Raw genomic sequence first — 21,614 nt, forward strand, 5'->3', positions numbered from 1 at the left:
GGCGACGGCACGCGCGGCGCGGCACGCTGGGGGCCCTCCGCTCATAATCTTCTAGGCAGGCCAGCCAGCCGCTGCCTTGCCGGCGAGGCGCGCGGTCTCTTCTAGGCTTGCTAGTCAGGCAACGAGGCAACTGCCGCCTGGCTAGCCGGAAACTCGGTACTCTCTGCACGAGAGTACAAGCACGCTGATACGTGAACGTATCATCTGCTAAAAAACTTACATTGTTATAGAGGAAATAGTACTTTTTATTGCTGTGTAAATAACTATTTACCAATAGACAAAAAGTCAATAACAGTCTGAGAGTGCACTAGTACGGACGTTCCGTACTTGTTTTCGTTCTTCCGTACAATATTCGTATGTACATTTTCCGTGCAAAGGTACGGCATTTTTGTGTATGTGGTTCACTGAAAACGTAATGGTCGGACACATGGCCAAATTATGGCGTGACAAAAAGTCACGCCAAAAATTGGCGTGACACGAAATTCACGCCGAAAAACGGCGTGACATGTGAGTCACGCCCTCATTTGGCGTGATTGACAACGCGTTTTCTGAGGCAAGTCACGCCAAAAAGCGGCATGACAAGAAATTCACGCCAAAAATTGGCGTGAATTTTGGAGTCACGCCGATTTTTGGCGTGACTTTTGTGTCATGCCGTTTAATGGCCTGACACTTTCTTCACGCCCCTGCAGCGGCACGAAGTCACGCCGGTAGATTTTCAGTGTTGGTAGTAAACAAACGCGCTTACCGGCGCGAGGGTCGCGTTGACCTTGACGGCCGTCACGTCGGCCGCCAGGAGGCCGTCCGCCGTCACTCCGTACACCACGACGCGCGAGGCGGGGGCCATGTCGGCAGTGGCGCGGACGCGCACCGTGGTGCCCGCCTTTGCGTCCTGCTTCGAGTCCTGCTCGGCGTCCAGCGCGGCGGGAACGTCGCGCACCGACCGCAGTCCCAGCGGGCCCTGCACCACCAGCGTGGCCTGGCGCAGAGGCACCTTGGCGATCACCCGCACCAGGATGTCGTCGCCGACCTGGATGACCCAACGGTGGCGAAGAAGAGGAAAGGACACACTCAGATTAATACCTTGCTCCTCTGTCGACTGGACTGAATTGTGTGCCAAGGTGAAGCAACTCCAAAGGATTTGTTCACCGAAATTGGAACGACAATCCTGAACTGTAGCCAAGTCTTCACAGTTCATGGAATTTGTCAAAATTCAAAGAAATTCTTCGTGACTACGAGGAGTTCATACCGAAACTTTGTTATGAATAAGGGAGTAGATCCCTCAGCATTATTCTTACGCCCAGTTATCACTCACATTAACGCTTTCTTGCACCATCTCTACGCTAAGGTTCTGACTTTCCCCCTCCTCGAGTGCGCTAATGTATTGGACGGCGGTGTTGTTGCAATAAACAGCCTGAAACCAAACATAAAATGTACAAAAATGATCCTACACAGATAATAATAGTGTAGACATACTTAAAGCTTCATGGCGCGGAACATTTTGGCCTACGATTCAAAACGCAAATACAGGATCGTATCTGATGGCTTGAGAGCTCGTCATTATATATTCCGTAGCTAAATATAGTATTTTTTTAAGCGCACTGAAAACTCAAGGCATCAGACAAAATGTGTTTCCAGGCGGAAAGAAAATTGTATCACCGTCGGATCACTGCAATTTGGATGGAAAGACTTCACGCCAAATTATGGCGAGACATTAAAGTCTCGCCAAGATTTGGTCAGACCTGAAAGTCTCGCCAAAATTTGGTCAGACAAAAAAGTCTCGCCACAAAACGGTCATACACAAAAGTCTGACCCCAAAATGGCGAGACTTTTGTGTCTGACCACAGCCTTTAGGCCGTAACCGTCCGGCGCATTTCGGCCTTTAGGTAGCGGTCAGACACAAAAGTCTCGCAATTTCGGGGTCAGACTTTTGTGTATGACCGTTTTTTGGCGAGACTTTCTTGTCTGACCAAATTTTGGCGAGACTTTCAGGTCTGACTAAATCTTGGCGAGACTTTTATGTCTTGGCCCTGGAGTGGCGAGAAGTCTGACCTTTGGATTTGTAGCGATGAACTTCAAATTCCATAGCTCGTGGGAAAATAAATGCTTCATGACATTTCGTGTGTATTAAAGGGGGACCCTGGTGAAAAAATCGCCAAAATTCCAAAAAATAGTATTTTCAAAGTTCATAGATAAAAATGTGCATAGAAGGTTTCAGATTCAACAGGTTGAACCCCTTTAAGCTAAGTGGGTAGTTTCTTTATCATTTCGAAGGAAATAACATTGAGATCAGTTGTCGTTGGCTTCTACGCTCAACTTCACAGCTTTGCTCAGTCGACAAAAAATTTTGTCGTAGAAAGACTTCCTGCGTTCCTAGTTGACACCTACATGAGTCGTCTTGCATGGACTCTATTCAATGATGACTATTCGACAAATTTTAGTGACGGAATCTTGATATCAGCTCTACTTTTTTAAAAATACACCTAAAAGTTTGAAAAAAGGGAAAAAAATCACTTTTTTTTAAATGTTGAAATTTGAAAACTCATATCTCAGGACAGAAGTTGAATTTGAAAATTCCGTCACTAAAATCTCTCCTATACATCTTTAGGATAACCCAAAAAAATTTTCAAGACTTTCCGTCCCAATGAAAGACGCAGGAAGATTTTTCCCCAACGCTCCAAAAAACACTAAAAAGCCACTTTTCTCAGAGACCGTTCAACATTTTGGATTGAATTTTATTTTGGGAACTCACCATAATGAACCTCATAACTAAGCAAAGTTTCAACTTCCTGGGATTATTTTGAAGCCTACTTGAAAGTTTCACCAGGGTCCCCCCTTAAGCAACAAGAACAGAGCCATGGAAAACGTTATGTAATAAGTCAACCGTTTCTCAGTGGTAACGGCGACACACAAAGATGTACCCACGGTCAATATGATCTGTGACTTGTTCTTCTCCGGCTCCAGTTCGAACGTCACGATGCCCGTCGGCGGAACCGTTTGCTTCGGTAGCGATTTCTGCTCGAGTTCTTCCCATCCGTGATTGTAACTGTACTTCAACTCGACGGGGTTCTTGTCGTCGTGGATGGGGCTGCCTTCAAGATCCGTCACTTTCACCTGCAGAAGGAACGCCGGGTGAGATCGTGTGTGAGCGCACGTTGATGAAGAGGCGAACAGATTGCTTTAACATTGCGTTACAGAAAAATAAAGACAAAAGGAATAAAAATTTAACTTGACACTTCATGTTATGTACCGTTATTTTACAAGCAGTTACTGTTATTCTTTTACTGAAATTTATGTTGGATGTTTGCACGAGAAACTGCACAGTTTTTCTAATTTAGGGGGAAAGTACGGATAAATTTATGCGCAATATTCATCTGCACTAAAAATTGCATCATCTCGGACAATATTTGTACAAAAACACTTAGTAAGTTGTACTACTTTCAAGAAAAGAATTTCCGTTTAACTTCGGTATTTTCTGATACGAAATTGAAGATCATAGCACAGTGGCGCAGAAGACCGCACTGAACCTAACCTAACCTTGGCTATGACAAGCTTCCCCGGCTGGAAAGTGTCCGAGGTGTCCACGAACTGCAACTCGAAGTCGTGCCGCCGGACCTGCGTGCCCTCCACGTCCGTGGCGTTGAGCACGCGGCCCGTCACGTCCTCCACCACAGACACCTCGAAGTTCACGTGGTTCCAATCGTGGTCTTCCAGTCTGCGAAAGCAAAGTGATGTTAACACACTGGCAGAAAAAAAAAGGACGGAAAAAGTCCTTAACAAGTTTGGTCAATAAATTGCCTGGCACACTACCGAACTTCTGCACTATTTTCGACGCCTCCGAATAGAATACCGTAAGCCGGGGTAATATGAGACAATTTCGGGGTAATATGAGACGGAGTTTGGATTGCGTAAGATTCACTCTGAGCTCGCTATTCGGCCACAAAGAGAGCCACTGCCGTAAAAAAATAATTACTCTTTGTTTGTACCATTTTTCGCCGTGAAGTTTGACAGGGATGAGTCATCAAATGCCACGAGCATTATAATTCTAACGATAAAAATCATGCGTCTCATATTACCCCGAAATTGTCTCATATTACCCCGGCCTAGGGTAATCCTAACTGTCAGTGCTGATCCAAGACGATCCTAGCTGTCAGCGCAGATTGTACGACGTAAAAAGCTATTTCTTATAAAATTCTGTGACGCCAACATGCTGCTTCAAATTTCTTGGCAATGGACTTGTTAAAAAGTATAAACCTTGCACATAAACGTGGAAGCTGTATTTCAGTGATATCATGATTCGCTGCTTACTGAAAAGAGCTAATGAGCAGTTTTAGCCTCCTCTGAAACCCCTGAGCAGTTAGGATTGTCTTGGATCAGCACTGACAGTTAGTAAGTATTGTTCTATTAGGAGGCGTCGTTTTCTGTACCCAAACGCAATCTTTTGAGGGTCACTGACATTGCTGATGTTAAACGTTTCGTACAATAAGCAGCCATAAAAAGGCTTATGTGATTCCTGAATTGATCTCAATATCTCCCTTGGAATAACAGACGCATTGCCTTCAGCTTACTTGAGGTCCTCCTTCATGTCGAACTCGACCGTGGCACTGCCGTCAATCGGGACCACTTTTTCGACGTGTGTGGGTCTCGGCGGCCTGGGTGTGGTGGAGATGGTCGTGGAGGTCGAGGCATTCTCCGCAGCACCGCCCGGCACAGGGAACGTGTGCGCCGAGAAGGGGTTGGTCCAGTAGTACGGCAGTGGGGCCCGCACCGTGGCCTTGCCAACCACTGGCTTCCCGTAGGTGTACCTGGAGAGAAGTGAATTCGTGTCTTAATTCATGGTTACAGGCCAAGGGCATGCGCCAACCGCCCAGTCGGCCGGCCACACTTCGTACAGCCACCGCTTGACCGGCTCACCCTGGACCGTGCGGATGGATGCGGATGCACACGGATGGGTTTGCACAGCTCTGGCCAAGGGGTCACCTAACGAACCGGCGAGCGTAAACTGACTTAAAGTCAAAAGTGTCTTTTTGACTCTCTTGTGATTTTTTGACTTCTTTATTATCTGTTTCGACTTCTTGCGACTGTTTTGCCACGGAACTTTGTTGACTCTTTGACATTTTAATGACTTTTTGACCCTTAGATGACTTTTATGACTCTTAAAATTAATTTTCTACCAGCGTTCACCGACTTTCAGCACTTTTAAAGGCACCAATTTTCACCCGTTGGGGACCCCTTGTAACAGGCTATTTTACTCAGTAAATGCCTTCGTACTATTTTCGTACGTGCACTGAAAATCCAAACGCTAGCGTTAGTCGGTGCAATTGAACCCTTTGCAATCACAGCAATTGGTTCAGTGAAACGCTTTTAAATTGCACGTTAAGCGCAATGCCTTCCTTGGCATAAACATCGGACATTGTACGTACGGTCGGTACCGTAGGCCGGGGTAATATGAGACAATTTCGGGGTAATATGAGACGCATGATTTTTATCGTTAGAATTATAATGCTCGTGGCATTTGATGACTCATCCCTGTCAAACTTCACGGCGAAAAATGGTACAAACAAAGAGTAATTATTTTTTTACGGCAGTGGCTCTCTTTGTGGCCGAATAGCGAGCTCAGAGTGAATCTTACGCAATCCAAACTCCGTCTCATATTACCCCGAAATTGTCTCATATTACCCCGGCTTACGGTACGGTGCAATGTCTCAATGCATTGCACCTTACGTGCTACGTTCAGAGTGTTTGGCATCTCAATGTGGTCTCACACAATTCTGCGCACTCGTGCTTTGATTGATTGATTTATTTAAACGCAATTCGGCACGGTTTTTTTTTTTTTTTGAGATTCCACGTATAAATTTGAAAAGAAAATTCGCATGTTTAAAATTGTGTGAAAACACGTTACGAAGTTGTACCAACTACCTTCACAGTGCGAAGTCGTCGCCGAATAAAGAACAATGAAAATCACAAAACTTAATAAGAGAGGTGAACACCCAGCTACCCCACATCAAGTTTTGTGCTTCTTCTTCAGTCTACCAAAAGTGGAATTAGCCTAGGGGAGAGCGCGGCACATTCAAATCCCACAGCTATCCCGCGGGACCGTATCACTTACTTGGCCTTGACGGTGACGGCGATCTTGCCCTGCTTCAAGGCGACCCTCTGCGGTGCCTTGGCCGTCACCTCGAACGTGGGCAGGACGTACTCGGCCACGCCGAACGTCTTGGTGACCGGGCCGGGGGCGGGCGTGGTGGCCAGCGCGGCGGCCACGGTCCAGTCCCCGAGCACCGGCCCCGCGGACAGGGAGAACGTGCCGGACCACAGCCCGCCCTCGGGATGCTCGCTCAGCCACTGCTTGATGCGGTTGCCTTTGCCGTCCTGCAGTCGGACAAGGAAGCTCGTCGTGCACACAGCAAATAGGTGGTCATCTGACTAACGTATGTTCATAGGGAATCCCATTGTAGATGCGCTGTTATATCTCCGATAGATAGCTACAGAAATCTGGTGGCAAGTTTGCTTGCCACAGAGGTGAAACAAAGGCACAAAAACCAAGGCCTCTCAGAGCGTTAACAGTTTGTGCCCCTGGCACGTCGTGTATCGTCCAACGCTCCCGCGAAGGGTGGTATAGGACTTTCGGACAGTAATTGGAACGCCCTTCAAACGGCATGAAACGATTCATTTCCTTGAAGTGCGTGAACGACTATCTTACCCTTAAGGGCGTAGTTTGTATGCCTTTATAATACCAGTGCAGACGGCAAAAATGGTTCCAGGTTTTCCCAATCACCTACGACTTAAGGGGGGACTATACTGAAAATGGTTTTTTCCAGGATCACCAGTGCAGAAGTTTTCTCTTGTTTTCCTTTGATATGTTACGGCTAATGACGGGTACCCGGCTAATGTCGTCCCTAGCCGGCTAAAGTCATCCTTATCCAATTTTGTGGCTAATATTGGATGCCATTCTAATTGGCCGGATAAGGACGACTCTAGCCGGCTAGGGTAGTCATTATCCAAAGGAGGGTGGCTAAAGTGTCCGGCGGGCGGTGCAAGGGGTGGCATTGTTGAAACCGTCACCGGGGTCGCGCGCCAAAATTTGGAAACCAAAGAAAAATTTAAAACCAACTCAAAAGCACTATAAAAAATGTAAACGGGAGGAGGGGAGTCTAGAGCCATGAGCCAAGCAAGTGACACAAGTAGCGAGATTAGTGGCGAGGTGCCGGTGCTAGATGAGGAGCAGGAGCTGGAGACGCAAGGGCCGTCCCGAGCCAAATTTGAAAACCAATGCAAAGCCCTGGCAAGGAAGAAGAGAGGGGACAACTCGGCCTTCTTCAGCCAAAAGAGGTATGCCTTAGCTGCGATCGTCGCCACGTAACACCACCTCCGAACATTTTTACAATTTCCTGTACTCTATCGTAGATATGCGAAGATCATCGAAGAGGTCAAAGCTGCCTCGGCAAAGAAGACAGTCCGAACCAAGAAGGACCGGATGCGGCTGGAGAAGTACGGGGTGATCACCATGGACGGTGAAGAGCGACTCATTTCCCCCCAGAAATCTGAACATGGTGATATCCTGTACTATGTAACCGTGAAACAACTCTACGACGTGTTACTTCAGGCCCATGTTGATGTGGGTCACGGGGGGAAGCACCGTATGTTGGCCGAGCGTAAGTTAAAATACATGAACGTGACACAGGAGCAGGTACTGCTGTTCTTGAGGCTGTGCGGCATCTACCTGGGGAAAAAAAAGGCCAAGCGCAGGGGAATCACCGTGAAGCCTATGCTTTTTAAAGAAATGAATTCAAGAGCACAGGTGGACCTCGTTGACATGCAATCCCACCCGGACGGTCCCTACCGGTTTATTTTCGTGTATCAAGACCATTTGACAAAGTTTGTCCAACTTCACCCCTTGAAGTGCAAGGAAGCAGAAGAGGTGCTAGATCGACTTATTGAAGTATTCTGCATCTTTGGAGCTCCCTCCGTGCTGCAAAGCGACAACGGGAGGGAGTTCTGCAACTGCCTAATAACGGGACTCAAGCAGCAGTGGCTGGGGCTGAGAATGGTGCACGGGAAGCCGCGCCATAGCCAAACTCAGGGCTCAGTGGAGCGGGCCAATCAGGACGTGCAGGATATGCTCACGGCATGGATGCGCCAAAACAAGAGCAAGGAGTGGTCCAAGGGTCTGCGATTTGTCCAGTGCCAAAAGAACAGAGCAATTCATCAGGGTACCAAGATTAGCCCCTACGAGGCCATGTTCGGGACTCCAATGAAGGTGGGCTTGAGCACCTCCATTCCAGCCGATGTCCAGCTCGAAACCGAAGAGGAGCTCCAGGTCTTCCTGGAAAGCATCCGCGAAGAAGGACAACAAAGCCCCGTACCGTCTGCATCCCCGGAATCCACTCCATCTCCCGAGCCCTCTGCCACTGCTGCAACGCCCAGCCGTCGTGCAGTCACTATTCCGCTGCACATGTTGCAGGCAGGCCCGCCCCCCGTAAACCCTGGTACGTCCCTTTCCCTAAACCAATTAAAAACCCTTAAACATTCCTACAAGTATTCCAATTCCTGGCCACAGCGACACCGAGTACGAGCGGCATGCGCGGGGTGACCTTCTCCAGCCCGTTCCAGGGGTTCTCCACGCCTCCAGTGCAGCATCCTGGAACCAGCCTGCTAGACTGCGTGTTGTGCGGACAACGATGCGGACTGGACGAAGAGTGCCGCTCCTGTGGCATGCCACTCCATGAGTAGTGCGCCAATGAAGGTTGCTGCGTCCCCTGCACTCGTGCTCACTAAGTTGAGCGGAACCGTGCGGCAGCCAGATCCAATCTGGAGGATCAGGCTGACAGGATGCTGCGGACGTCGAACAAAAAGTTCGCTCCCGCCCTAGTCGGCGACACGGTCACAATTAAGATTCCAAAAGAGGACAGGGGACGTGCTGACCCGAGGAATGTTATCGCTGTTGTGCTGGAGGTGTGCGAGGAGGGACTGTACAGGTTAGGCAACAAGGAAGGTGTGCTCAGGCATTTGTACTCCAGGAACCAGTTCGATGTCCAGAAAGAAAAATTCCTGAGAGTACAAGATGTACTAATGGATAAATCAGTGGCTTTGCGGAAAATGGCAACCAAAGGTTCAATCTTAGGGGGCCAGGGCTACCAAAAATGCAACTTTTCAGGGCACTGTGACACGAGCCGATGTGGGTGCAAACGACTAGGCCAACTGTGCAAGAGCAAGTGCCACAACAACAGAAATTGCAAAAATAAATGACTCCCCTCCCCCACATGTGTCTCACTCTATCCAACATGCAGTGGCTAAGGACATCTCTATCCAAAATGAGTTGGCTAATGTGGTCCTTAGCCGGCTAGGGTCGTCCTTATCCGGCACTCGTTGGCTGATGATAGCCGGACCCTGGATAAGGACGACTTTAGCCGGCTAGGGACGACATTAGCCGGGTACCCGTCATTAGCCGTAACAGATAGATTATTACTCAAACCTATTTCAGCTGACTATGAAAATTTTCGGCCAAATGGTTTGGGAGATATTCACAGGTAAAGTTAAAAATATATGTTAACTAAAAAGTTTCCTTGCGTCGTATTTTTGATGTCAGAAAATTCGACTTAACGTTTTTATTGTCCTAAAGACCTGTTCTACAGGTTCTCTCAGCCACTTTTTTCATTTTCGATCTCTAAATCATTTTATTCAAACGCGCTTTTTTTTACAAATAAAAAAATGGTCAAAATTGCTTAAAATTGATTAAAAACTGACCATTCTCTAATAATATTAAAAAATTCTGACCAAAATTCAAAAATCCGGCTTTGAAACCCTGTGGGGAACAGCTTAAGGAACATCTGCTCTGCAAACTCAAGTGTGTGCCAGGCATGCACTTCTTGGTGCATGCCTGCAGGCACACACTTCCTGGTGCATGCCTGGCAGGCACACACTTCTTTGCTGCATGCCTGGCAGGCACACACTTCCTGTGCATGCCTCAGGCACACACTTGCCGTCGCGTATGCATGCATACAAGCAAGTGTGTGCCTGAGGCATGCACCAGGAAGTGTGTGCCTGCCAGGCATGCAGAAAAGAAGTGTGTGCCTGCCAGGCATGCAACAGGAAGTGTGTCCTTGCACACTGTTAAAAGAAACTGTAGGAAAACAGCACATTTACCAACGAGTGACTTGCTTTTAAGCAGCACGTGTCATCGGAACTTAAAACAGCACAAATGCTGTTAGGAAACAGCAAGTTTCATCATTGGAGAAAACAACAAATATAGTCGATTTCCAATGCTGGAAAACAGAACATCTTGTTTGTAAAATTAATGATATATGTTGTTTTGGAACGGTATCCTGTCATTTAAAAACAACACCATTCAATTGAAGATTTGCCGGAGCATTTTGCAGCTCACGGCTCAAATCAAACTCCAACTATGTCAAAATAAATTCTGTTGTTTCTGAACAGCATTTGTGTTGTAAAGTTTTTTAGCAACACTTCCAATTTTTAAACAGCGGTGAACTGTCCAAGAACTGCACGAACTGTTACAAAACAAATGTCTTGTTTGAGCCGTCAGGAAACTCCTATTTCCTTTTTGTGAATAACAGAGAGACCGCGTTGAAGAACAGTGCTGTTTGTAAACAGAAAAGAGCGTTTCTGAATGACTGCTAGTATTGGATAAGACTATTAGGACCCTCGACATTTTTTTTGTAAATGTATAACAACTTCTTTGTTTGAAAACAGAAAAGTGTTGTTTATGAACAGGTTGGTGCTCGTGTCCTGGGGACCTCGAGGACACCATCGGGGACCCCCAGGTCGCAAATCCGTGGACCTCGGCGTCAAGGCCTTTGTTTCCAGACATTATCTGGGAAATTTCCAGATATTATCTGGAAAATGTTATTTCCAGACATTGTCTGGAAATGCCGTTTTTTTTCCAGATATATATCTGGGATTTGACCATTTCCAGACATTATCTGGAAAAAGTAGACATTTCCAGACATTGTCTGGAAAAAAACGGCCATTTCCAGACAATGTCTGGAAATGGGAAAAAATGTCTGGAAATTTCCAGACATCGGTTTCACCGTGTGGCGATACGTCGGCGGCGTCGGTGCCAACGGCGTCGGCCTCCGTCGTCCAAGCTCGCGGTTGGTGCGGAGGACCCGGCGGCAGCGGCCGCAGCGGTGGCGACGATCGTTTAGGCACCCGGCACGCCACGGCGCTCCGGCGTGCCTCACGTTCGTCGGCATCCTGGGCGCACCGTTGGTCCGACGGCGACCCCTGACGGGTTCCTGGTAGTCTAGCACTACCTTAACACGATGCTGAAGTCAAAAGTCCCGGACACCCAAGTGGAACGCAGCCAGAGGCCGATGATGATTTTGGCCTCCAACTAAAAAGTTGCTTTGACGGACTCCTTGTGGTACGTCCTCGTATCTCCGGAACCGCTTGTCCTAGAGCGTCGGCGACCTCGGCGTTGGACTCCCCGTGTCCTGGGGACCTCGAGGACACCATCGGGGACCACCTGGGTGGTGGCGACAACGGTGTTGAACCGTGTGGCGGCACAGCAGCCACGTTCGTCGGCATCCTGGGCGCACCGGTGGTCCGACGGCGACCTCTGACGGGTTCCTAGTAGTCTAGCACTACCTTAACACGATGCTGAAGTCAAAAGTCCCGGACACCCAAGTGGAACGCAGCCAGAGGCCGATGATGATTTTGGCCTCCAACTAAAAAGTTGCTTTGACGGACTCCTTGTGGTACGTCCTCGTATCTCCGGAACCGCTTGTCCTAGAGCGTCGGCGACCTCTGCGTTGGACTCCTCGTGTCCTGGGGACCTCGAGGACACCATCGGGGACCCCCAGGTCGCAAATCCGTGAACCTCGGCGTCAAGGCCTTTGTTTCCAGACATTATCTGGGAAATTTCCAGATATTATCTGGAAAATGTTATTTCCAGACATTGTCTGGAAATGCCGTTTTTTTTCCAGATATATATCTGGGATTTGACCATTTCCAGACATTATCTGGAAAAAGTAGACATTTCCAGACATTGTCTGGAAAAAAACGGCCATTTCCAGACAATGTCTGGAAATGGGAAAAAATGTCTGGAAATTTCCAGACATCGGTTTCACCGTGCAATAAACGGCCTTACGCAAAAAAATTCCTTTCAAAACGGCGATACACAAAGGTATCGCCAAAATTTGGCGATAGGGTAAACTACATACAGTTATCGGCAGGGGTACAGTTATCGTCATCTCGGCAAATAATTGGGGCCTGCTCTGCAAGTACGCGTCCGTTAGTGATGCGGCCAATGCAGGTCGCTAGAGACACCTTTTGAGCATGCAGGACAAAGACAGCATCGCGTTCGATTGAGCATGTCAGCCAACAGAGCCACGTTTCTTGTCAAGTGCAGAAAGAGGTCGCTTCGGCCGCCCGTTCTTATCTTCTATGCTTGGAACAGGGGTTCAATCTTACGTTAAATTCGTGAATGTGGGCGCGAAAAAACTATTCTCTTTGCCAGGTTCTTTCTCCCCATCTATTGAAGAGGGCATACTGTGCTTGGCGCACAGAAATTCCTCTTGCTTGTCCTCAATCGGGGGCTGCCGATAACTGTACCCAAGAAATCACCCCAAACACAGTTATCGTCAGGGTGACCTCAAACTTCTCTGCTGTTTCGGGCATCGTTGGGGAGTTAATATTCTGGTGCATTAAGACCATAGGAGGACCCCTACTAAATTTGAACGAAATCGGATCACTTTTTCCCAGTGATCTACGTGATTTACGAGATGTCCTCCTCGGTGCTTTGGAAGGTTGTTATTTCGCAACTCTGGTGCTAGTAGTCTGTGAGTCTAAAAAGAAGAGCCCAAGAGGCATAACAGCAGAGAGAGGGGGTTCGTGACATGTCGAGGGATGATATAGAGTGCCTGTGACGACTGTTAGAAATTTTCGTCACTTTCGGTCATGTTTTGCCTTTTAAACAAGGGGTGCCGATAACTGTATTTTGGCTGCCGATAACTGTGTTTTCGGTAACCATTTTCTCAGGTCAAATAAGAGCGACACAAAAAGTTTTTCATGAAATCTTTATCAGCCACTTCGTTGACTAGATCCTTGTGAGGTGTCTGGAACAAGTCGCGCAGGTCTAAATGTCATAACCTACCCTAGAGGCCCTTGAAAAGAAAGTGATGCTCTTAAACTGACGGTAACTGTATACTTCACCCTACTTCGGAGTATTGCCACGATTTGGCATTAATCGTTGAGCAAATCAAGGGGACAAGTCCTTAGTTTAATGCCGCGGTTTTGGCGATACTTCTGTGTAGGGTCAGGGCGGGGAAAAACTGGACAGGGGAAGAACTGGACACCCCACATTTTACTTCAAATGCCGTATGTAATGGCCTGACAACTGTCGTGTAATGAACCGCTGATACCACGGAACAACTTTTGATAGTTGTTATTCCTGTGCCTACGGTATTTGAAGTAAAATATGGGGTGTTCAGTTCTTCCCCTGTCCAGTTCTTCCCCGCCCTGACCCTATCGCCGTTATGAGGGCAATACTTTTCCGTACCGTTTGTTGGCAATACTCAATTGTATCACCAAAAAAAGTACTTAAGTATCGCCTTTGCATTTGCAGTGAGATCAGATTTCTTAGGTGGGTTTCACAAATGGGTCACACAAATGGGACACTGCAACAGCGCAACGAAACGGGCGGACCTGCGCGTCCGTTTAGAAAAGTGGAATGAGGTGGGGGAGGTAGGCACTGGGCCGGCGGCGATCCGACGCGTCGAATTACAGACGGACAGACGACGCGGTCGCCGATCGAGGCACAGCCACAGCCATCGGCCGGCCGGCAGTGCCAGCCGCGGCAGGCAAGGGGAGAGGTGAGGGGTGCTCGAAGCACCCGCTGGCTGACAGCGGTGACGAGCCGAAGTCGCTTCGGCTGCCCTCGGAACGTCCGTTTTGCGTCCGTTTTAGCTTCGGTAACGGACGTCTACGGGCGGACCCGGACCGGGTATTGAAGAAAAGAAAATTTGAGTTCACCGATATGGACGCGAAGATCCGCCCGTTTCGCCCGCTCTGCATTGCAACGCGTGGTGCTGGTTATAGTCGGACCTCCAGAACAGCAAAGAAACACGATCATGCTCACCAACACGAACACGTTGATGGGGTCTCTGACGGTGGGCTTGAGGTGGGGGTCCAGGACCAGCACCCTGATGCGCACGTCCTGCCCCGGCTTGTACTGGGCCTTGTCCGTCTGCACGAAGAGCGAGGCCGTCTTGGCGTCGAAGTCCACCTCCGTGGCGTTGCTGAACGGCACGCCGCCCTCGCCCGTGGCGGACAGGCGCACCTTGCCCGCGTTGAGCTCGCCCACCTGCAGCATTCACACTGTAAATGCCTTACGGTGAAAGGATGCGCCAACATATTATGGTCGACATTTTCTCCATAGTACCAACGAAATTAGCAAAAATATCTATAAGGTGACAGTGAATTCTCGATGGTTTGTTGCACGTTTAGACTTTTTTTGAAAAGTTCTTTCGTATTCACGACGGAAATCGCCCCCTTCGACGGAAAACTGCAACGCCACGTCGAAGTTCGAAAGCAATTCCGTCGAAGCCTCGTCGCAGATCGAAAGTGGCGTACTTTCGCAGGACAGCGCCTGGAGTGAATTTTCAAACTTGACCAAACACACATTACCTTACAGATTTAGATTTGTCTCAAGAAGACAAACAAAAAGTGTCGACACATGTTATGGGTGAAAATGAAAAATGAAAGAGTCATTGAACTTCAAATGTCTATTTTTTGACCACTCTATAAATCCAATAACTCTTTTATTTTCTACTTTAACCCATAACATGTATTGACATTTTTTGATTGTTTTCTTGAGACAAATCTAAATCTGTAAGGCAATGCCTATTTGGTTGAGTTTGAAAATTGATTGAACTCAGCGAAGTTACAACGAAGCCTACAAAGCTGATAATTGAGTCCTCATCTTGTCAGAATATCTACCATAGAAACAAATTATTTCACTAAATTCCTAGTGGGTAAGGAGAAAATGCAAGTGGAGAAAGGATACAACTCAACTTGACACCTTTTACAGTCTCAATTTAGCGGAAAATGGAATCAACTCAACCAAAGCCAACATGACTGCGTTGAAAATATTGTCGATAGGAGATAACTCAACTTGTGTTTTTATGAACCTATTGTGAAAAGAATCAAGTCAACTTAAGCGCCCTTCATTTTAACAACTGAAATGGAAAAAAGATCCAAGTCTAAAAATTACATCCGAGTAACAAACACTTTATGCTGAGTTCCAGTTGACGGGTCTCCAAATTCCACTTTGGTTAAAAAATATAGGTTGAGATGACTATGTTTTCCATTCTAGCGGAAAGTGATAAGTCACAGAAATCCTCTGCGGAGTGACCTGACAGCAGATTAGTCCAATCGTGACCATTTTCATGTAATTTGGGTATCGTACAGTATAAGCATATGAGATATTTTTGGCTGATCGGCTGAGCGATAGCGGAGCCCGTTACTCAGGTGGGGTTGAAAAGTTTTGTCTGTCTGTCTGTTTGTCTGTGTGTCTGTCTGTCAGCACTACTCCTCCCGAACGGCTCGGCCGATCTGGCTGAGATTTTGCACACTCTTTGGGTATGTCCTTGGCTCGGCACACGCGAAATTTTACTATCCTAGCTCAACTGGTTCAGTTTTTATAACCGAAAAACACCTAAAAAACGGCGAAAAATCGAGTTTTCTGCAGGCAAATGCTTACTGCCCGAGCCCTCCAGCCCCGGCATGTTCAAAAGTAACAAGCGTCAAGATCGTGTTATCTGTAGATGAAGCAACTCTATCTGGAATGAAGGGGGGTCTGGGGGACGGAGCCCCCCAGCATGCAACAATTTAGAAGTAACCGACGATGGGCAAGCCATGGCCTGCCGAAGGCAGGCTAGCGCCACAGGCCAAGGTAGGTACGCCAGGCGCGGATTGGAGGAACAGGCAGCGGGACATCGCGAAGCCTGTTACGACAAGACACGGTCTGGCGTAAACCTACCTTGTCCAAGGAGAAACACGTTTTTTCTTTGGATTTCACTTCATGTTGTTGCACTTTGTTTGATTGACTACTTTTACGCCAACAAACTTCTTTCAAGATCTGAGGCAAATGATAAATCGCATTACGTATTCATCAAAATGCAAAAGTTTTTATTTATCGAGCTCATTTTTGTTTTCCCAACACCATCACTTCGGACTTTTGAAAGCTTTCCCAGGAGCTAATTTTACTCATTTAGAAACTCAATTGCAGCCTTTGGAAACCGTAAGCCATCCTTCCTTTTTTGCATGAAAAAGATTCAATTCTTGGGCAAATGCTCAAAAGCTTGAAAATCCGAACGTTGTCCAAATTGACATCACTTTACAAAAATAGGTGGGCGTTGACAAGACAAATATAAAATGTTTTCTCATGTCATAGGTTTGGATGAGAAATGGAAAAGATATTGAATTTTTAAAGTGACAAATGGTTCTTTTTGTCCATTTTAGCACCTTAAAATTCAAAAAAATTTCATTGTGCATCCAAACCTATTAAATGTGTTGATCTTCTTAGTTTTTCTTGTTGGAACAAATCCATTTCTGTACACTGTTAAAAAAATTTAATTACATTTTCATTACATGGTAGTGAAGCTATAATCATTACAATGTAATTAAAGTTTTCATTACATATATGTTATTAAAATTTTCATTACAGTGTAATGAACGAATGTAAGGAAAATTTTAATGACAAAAACGTAATGAAACTGATCAAAGTTCACACAAATTGCGCAACTTTTCGATTTGATATAGGCTGGAGTGGATTCACAACGACTCTGACAGCAGAGAAGAGGTAAAAATTGAGTGACCCAGAACAACTCTGGTCAGGGGCAGTTTAGATGTCTGAAGAGGGGAGATCGGGGCCTAACCCTACCAAACGGCAGCCCGTAGACGCCTTCGAGCAACATCAGGAAAACCTATTTGGTCACTTCAAATATCGCTCTTTTCCACCAAACTCTTCGCCGTTAGTTAAACAATCCACCACTTCACATGAAACAGGGATACATTTCAGAATATCTCCTCACGTTTTAATATTTTATCACAAAATACAGAGTTGAGAGTGATCCCCGTGTACCATGCGACACCTAGCGGCAGACTAACGAATGACAGATTTGGCGCATGACGCCGTAATAGACGCTTGTACGAGAAAAATTGATGTTAACGGCCAATAGAAGTCTAAATTAGTTTGAGTAAGCTTAACTTAGATCCTGGACAAACCTAAAAAATTTCAGTCATGCTTAAATATTTTTGAAAAATTTAATGACATGTAATGAAAATTTCATGACAAGCTGCATAATGTAATGAAACTTTCATTACATGGCTAATGCCATTAAACTTCATGACCGAGGTAATGAAATTTTCATTACAATGTAATGAATGTGGAGATGTAATTAAATATAATGACGTTTAATGAAAAATAATGTCACAAATGTCATTAAATTTCATTCATTTTTAACAGTGTAATGCAAAGTCAATTTTAACAATCTTGAAAATACACTGATACCCCTTCGTCGCCGCTGGCTGGCTCGTTCGTCACGCGAGCGCCTATAGTTCCAAAAAGTGACGCAAGGAGCGCCACTGCTCGTCAATCTACGACGTGTTACACGTCGTAGCGACGGATCGGATATGTTGACATGTTGTATCTTCGACGGAATTCCGTCGTAGTATTGAAAAAAGTCTTAGCGTGTGTGATCTTGTTCGCGGTGTTCACTGTGATCTGGTCAACAGTAAACACTGTGAGTTTGACGCCGCTGAGCACCGAAGTAATGCAAATCAGGCTCCAATTCACGGCGTTTACTGTGGCCAGATCACAGTGAACACTGTAACGGAGATCACAATGAACGCCGTGAACTAGTTCACAGCAAACGCCGTGAATTGCATAACAGCAAACATTGATAATAAATTAACGGCGTTGACAGGACATTTTTTGTGGAGTGTACTCTGATATTGACGGTTTGAGTTGTACAGACTGTCAGGAGATGTTTTCAGCTATCAGAGGTGCGCGAATTTTGATCAGGTTTTTAGACAGGTTTCTGACATTCTGGCAAGATTACACTGAGTGCATTGTTCTGTTCGGGTTCAGATCAATCGCTCTGGGAAGATGTACAGTGTTGCAGCAAGTGCACGCGGCTGCAAACGCGGTACAGTGTGGCGAAAATAGAAGCGAGGCCACGCGATTCACACACCCGGAAAGTATCGGGAGGAGTGAACTGGTATTAGGCGGAATAATACGGCTGCAGCCAAAGACGAATTTGCGCCGATTCTGCGAACAAATTTGTGCGACGAGGTTCGCATGCTTCAAAGCATCTGAGACCACGTACTGTATGTAAAGCGTGCAGTACAGGCGTCGTTGTACTTTTGGCAAGTCTGATAGTTCACTCTCATTCCAGGAACGTGACATATGTTTTCTTTGAACTAACTTTTGTTGTGCTATTTACACCTTTCCTTGCAGTGTGGGACCACCCACCTTGAGACGCGCCGTCTTGGTGCTGCCAGCCGGAACCACCACCTTCTCGGTGTAGGTGACGTTTTGGCCGTTGTCGCCGCTGTTGGCGAGCTCCAGCTGCACGGACGTGTCGCGGTCAGCGCCCTGCACCGCCACGGCCACGTGGTACTCGGAGTGGGGCCGCACGGAACTGGGCGAGACCACCGTGTAGGTCCTGCACCAACACAACTGGCACTGACGCAATTCAAGCTAAATCACTGAAAATCTATCGGCGTGACTTCGTGCCGCTGTAGGGGCGTGAATGAAGTGTCACGCCATTGAACGACATGACAGAAAAGTCACGCCAAAAATCGCGCGTGACTCAAAAATTCACGCAAATTTTTGGCGTGAATTTCTTGTCATGCCGCTTTTTGGCATGACATTTCTCATAAAAAGCGTATTCACGCCAAATGAGGGCGTGACTCACATGTCACGCCGTTTTTCGGCGTGAATTTTGTGTCACGCCAATTAGAGGCGTGACTCTTTGTCACGCCATAATTTGGCTATGTGTCCGACCATTACGTTTTCAGTGTATATTTCACTACACAATGTAAGTGTTAGGCATTTCAGGGGCTACTGAAGGTGGTCGAAATTGAGCATTAACGATTTCTTTCCTCTTTGGCTGGCCTTAATGTTACCTACACTCAGTTTAACATACCCCAACAAAATTCCAGCTCCGCCTTGGGCAATTTATTGAAGGAACGGTGTGCAATCGCAAAGTTTTTGGCTTTTACACTTCAGTTGATCCACGAACATTTATCGATAGAAACCGAAGATTCTTCATGAGTGAATTTCCAAAGAATCTTCTTTAAATTAAGAAGGTTCCTACGCCAACCCCCAGTTTTACCACGGCATAAATGCAGGACTTCGTATCCAATCTGGTCCGAAGCACCGGGATTCACGCCTATTGAGTTGCTCACTTACCCCTGGCCAAGTTCAGCGGTAGCAGCCATGGCAACGCCCACCGCCAGCATCCAAGCGGCACCGGACAGGTTTCTCAGAAGCATATCTGTAATGTGGGAAGTCGTTTAGGATGACCGACACTTCAAACATTATGTGAAGCCTTCATACAATGCACACTCTCAAAGCCGTACTGGTATTTTAGTCCGTACTTTTTACTTTTACTTAAAACTTATTTCTATTCAATAAATGAACAATTTTTTTGGTATCTCAATGATAGAAATCTGTTTACAACGTATTGACATTTGGAATGCTAGCCTTACTAACAAATCTGTCAATAGTTATTTGTAAGAAGCATGGAGGCCTTCTGGGACTAATGTGTTAGTGCCTACATAGAGATTTTGTCAGCAGTAAGGAAAAAATGGAGTCATAAGAAACGAACACTGGTAAAACTAAAGAGTAGTATCACCCTCTGTTTTCAAGCGTAATCTGGTTAAGGTGAAAAATCAATTGTGGGTCACATTTTTGAAAATTCAAAATTAAGGCCTTTAATTCTGACCTGGTGACAAAAGTGCATGTGCGGCCTTTAACTATGGTCCTTGGCCTAAGTTTTGCAGCATAGTAGCCCTGTCTATCATCCTTATTTCACGGTTAGCGCGACTCCTTGAGAAACAAGGACGGTTTTTGAAAAACAAGGAAAGATGGAACACTTCAAGGAAGTTCCTTGGAAGTGTGCTCCCATTCCAAGGAGGCTCCCTTGTTTTCCAAGGCCAGTCCCTTGTTTTCTTGGACTCCAGACAAATTCCAAGGGCCCGCCTTGTTTTTGGGGTGCACTTCCAAGGGGACGCCTTGGTTGGTCTCTGCCGATTCAAGGAACCGCCTTGTTTGTCCGCAAAAGCTCGAGTTACGTCGTCGGCCACGTCATGAGGTCCCCGATGACGTCCCCCTGGGGTTCACCATGACGACCTCCATGTTTCTCCGTGCCGTTGAGGCTGCCGGGTCTCACAGTGGCCAACGCCGAAAACCGTTTTCTTCTACGTCCAGTACTTTCGGAGATACGAGGACGTACCACGAGGCCGCCGTCCAGGCGGAGGAGGAAGTGGTGATTTTTTCGAGGCCAAAGTAGCTCTGGGCACGAGCCTACTTGGTGTCCGGGACTTTTGACTTCGGAATCGGGTTAAAGGGGTGCCGGCCCACCTCGAAACCAAATTTGGTCAAGTTGCGGCCAGCCGTTTGTCCAGGATGGCGTCAAACATCATCCAATCAGCAAAATAGGTCCAAAAATCCAGCTGTTTGACGCCATCCTGGACAAACGGCTGGCCGCAACTTGACCAAATTTGGTTTCGAGGTGGGCCGGCACCCCTTTAACCCGATTCCGAAGTCAAAAGTCCCGGACACCAAGTAGGCTCGTGGCCAGAGCTACTTTGGCCTCGAAAAAATCACCACTTCCTCCTCCGCCTGGACGGCGGCCTCGTGGTACGTCCTCGTATCTCCGAAAGTACTGGACGTAGAAGAAAACGGTTTTCGGCGTTGGCCACTGTGAGACCCGGCAGCCTCAACGGCACGGAGAAACATGGAGGTCGTCATGGTGAACCCCAGGGGGACGTCATCGGGGACCTCATGACGTGGCCGACGACGTAACTCGAGCTTTTGCGGACAAACAAGGCGGTTCCTTGAATCGGCAGAGACCAACCAAGGCGTCCCCTTGGAAGTGCACCCCAAAAACAAGGCGGGCCCTTGGAATTTGTCTGGAGTCCAAGAAAACAAGGGACTGGCCTTGGAAAACAGGGGAGCCTCCTTGGAATGGGAGCACACTTCCAAGGAACTTCCTTGAAGTGTTCCATCTTTCCTTGTTTTTCAAAAACCGTCCTTGTTTTTCAAGGAGTCGCGCTAACCGTGTTACTTAGCTGTGGCTGTTTTAAAAGTAGTCTGTTTTGGCCCACAATTTATTTTTGGAACCAGTTGTGGGTCAGCATTGTAGGAAGCTCAAATTTGGATATGATTTGCTTAAATACGAGAGAAATTCACTTCTGAATTCATTTTTCGGAATCGTGAAAACTGCAGGATCTGTAGCACAATGAATCAATTGTGGGTCATATCAATTGTGGGCCATTTCGTCTTTTTGCTTGTAAATTGACCACTTTTGCAAGATATTTTCTTATCTTCATTTATTAAAGGTCCCTGGTTCTCAATAAACCAA

The 21,614-nt window shown here is 46.9% G+C and overlaps 1 protein-coding gene across 2 annotated transcripts in view; it reads right to left on the reverse strand.

The window, feature by feature from the left end:
- LOC117638929 (pregnancy zone protein-like) overlaps nt 1-21,614 on the reverse strand; it is a 77,726-nt gene that overhangs the window by 46,016 nt on the left and 10,096 nt on the right. Inside the window, exons 2-10 of one of the 2 annotated variants that reach the window (XM_034374165.1) lie at nt 19,439-19,523; nt 18,497-18,689; nt 14,099-14,323; nt 6,107-6,369; nt 4,566-4,802; nt 3,535-3,712; nt 2,923-3,111; nt 1,313-1,411; nt 746-1,027 (exon numbers count right to left, since the gene is read on the reverse strand). In XM_034374165.1, coding sequence (XP_034230056.1) covers nt 746-1,027; nt 1,313-1,411; nt 2,923-3,111; nt 3,535-3,712; nt 4,566-4,802; nt 6,107-6,369; nt 14,099-14,323; nt 18,497-18,689; nt 19,439-19,521 — 1,749 coding nt within the window. In that variant the 5' untranslated portion in view covers nt 19,522-19,523. Of the gene's footprint in view, nt 1-745; nt 1,028-1,312; nt 1,412-2,922; nt 3,112-3,534; nt 3,713-4,565; nt 4,803-6,106; nt 6,424-14,098; nt 14,324-18,496; nt 18,690-19,438; nt 19,524-21,614 lie in introns of both variants that reach the window. The other variant, XM_034374156.1, reaches the window with a different exon arrangement.

The sequence above is a fragment of the Thrips palmi genome, unplaced genomic scaffold (assembly GCF_012932325.1).
Source record: "Thrips palmi isolate BJ-2018 unplaced genomic scaffold, TpBJ-2018v1 HiC_scaffold_1, whole genome shotgun sequence".
In the NCBI taxonomy this organism is placed as follows: Eukaryota; Metazoa; Arthropoda; class Insecta; order Thysanoptera; family Thripidae; genus Thrips; species Thrips palmi.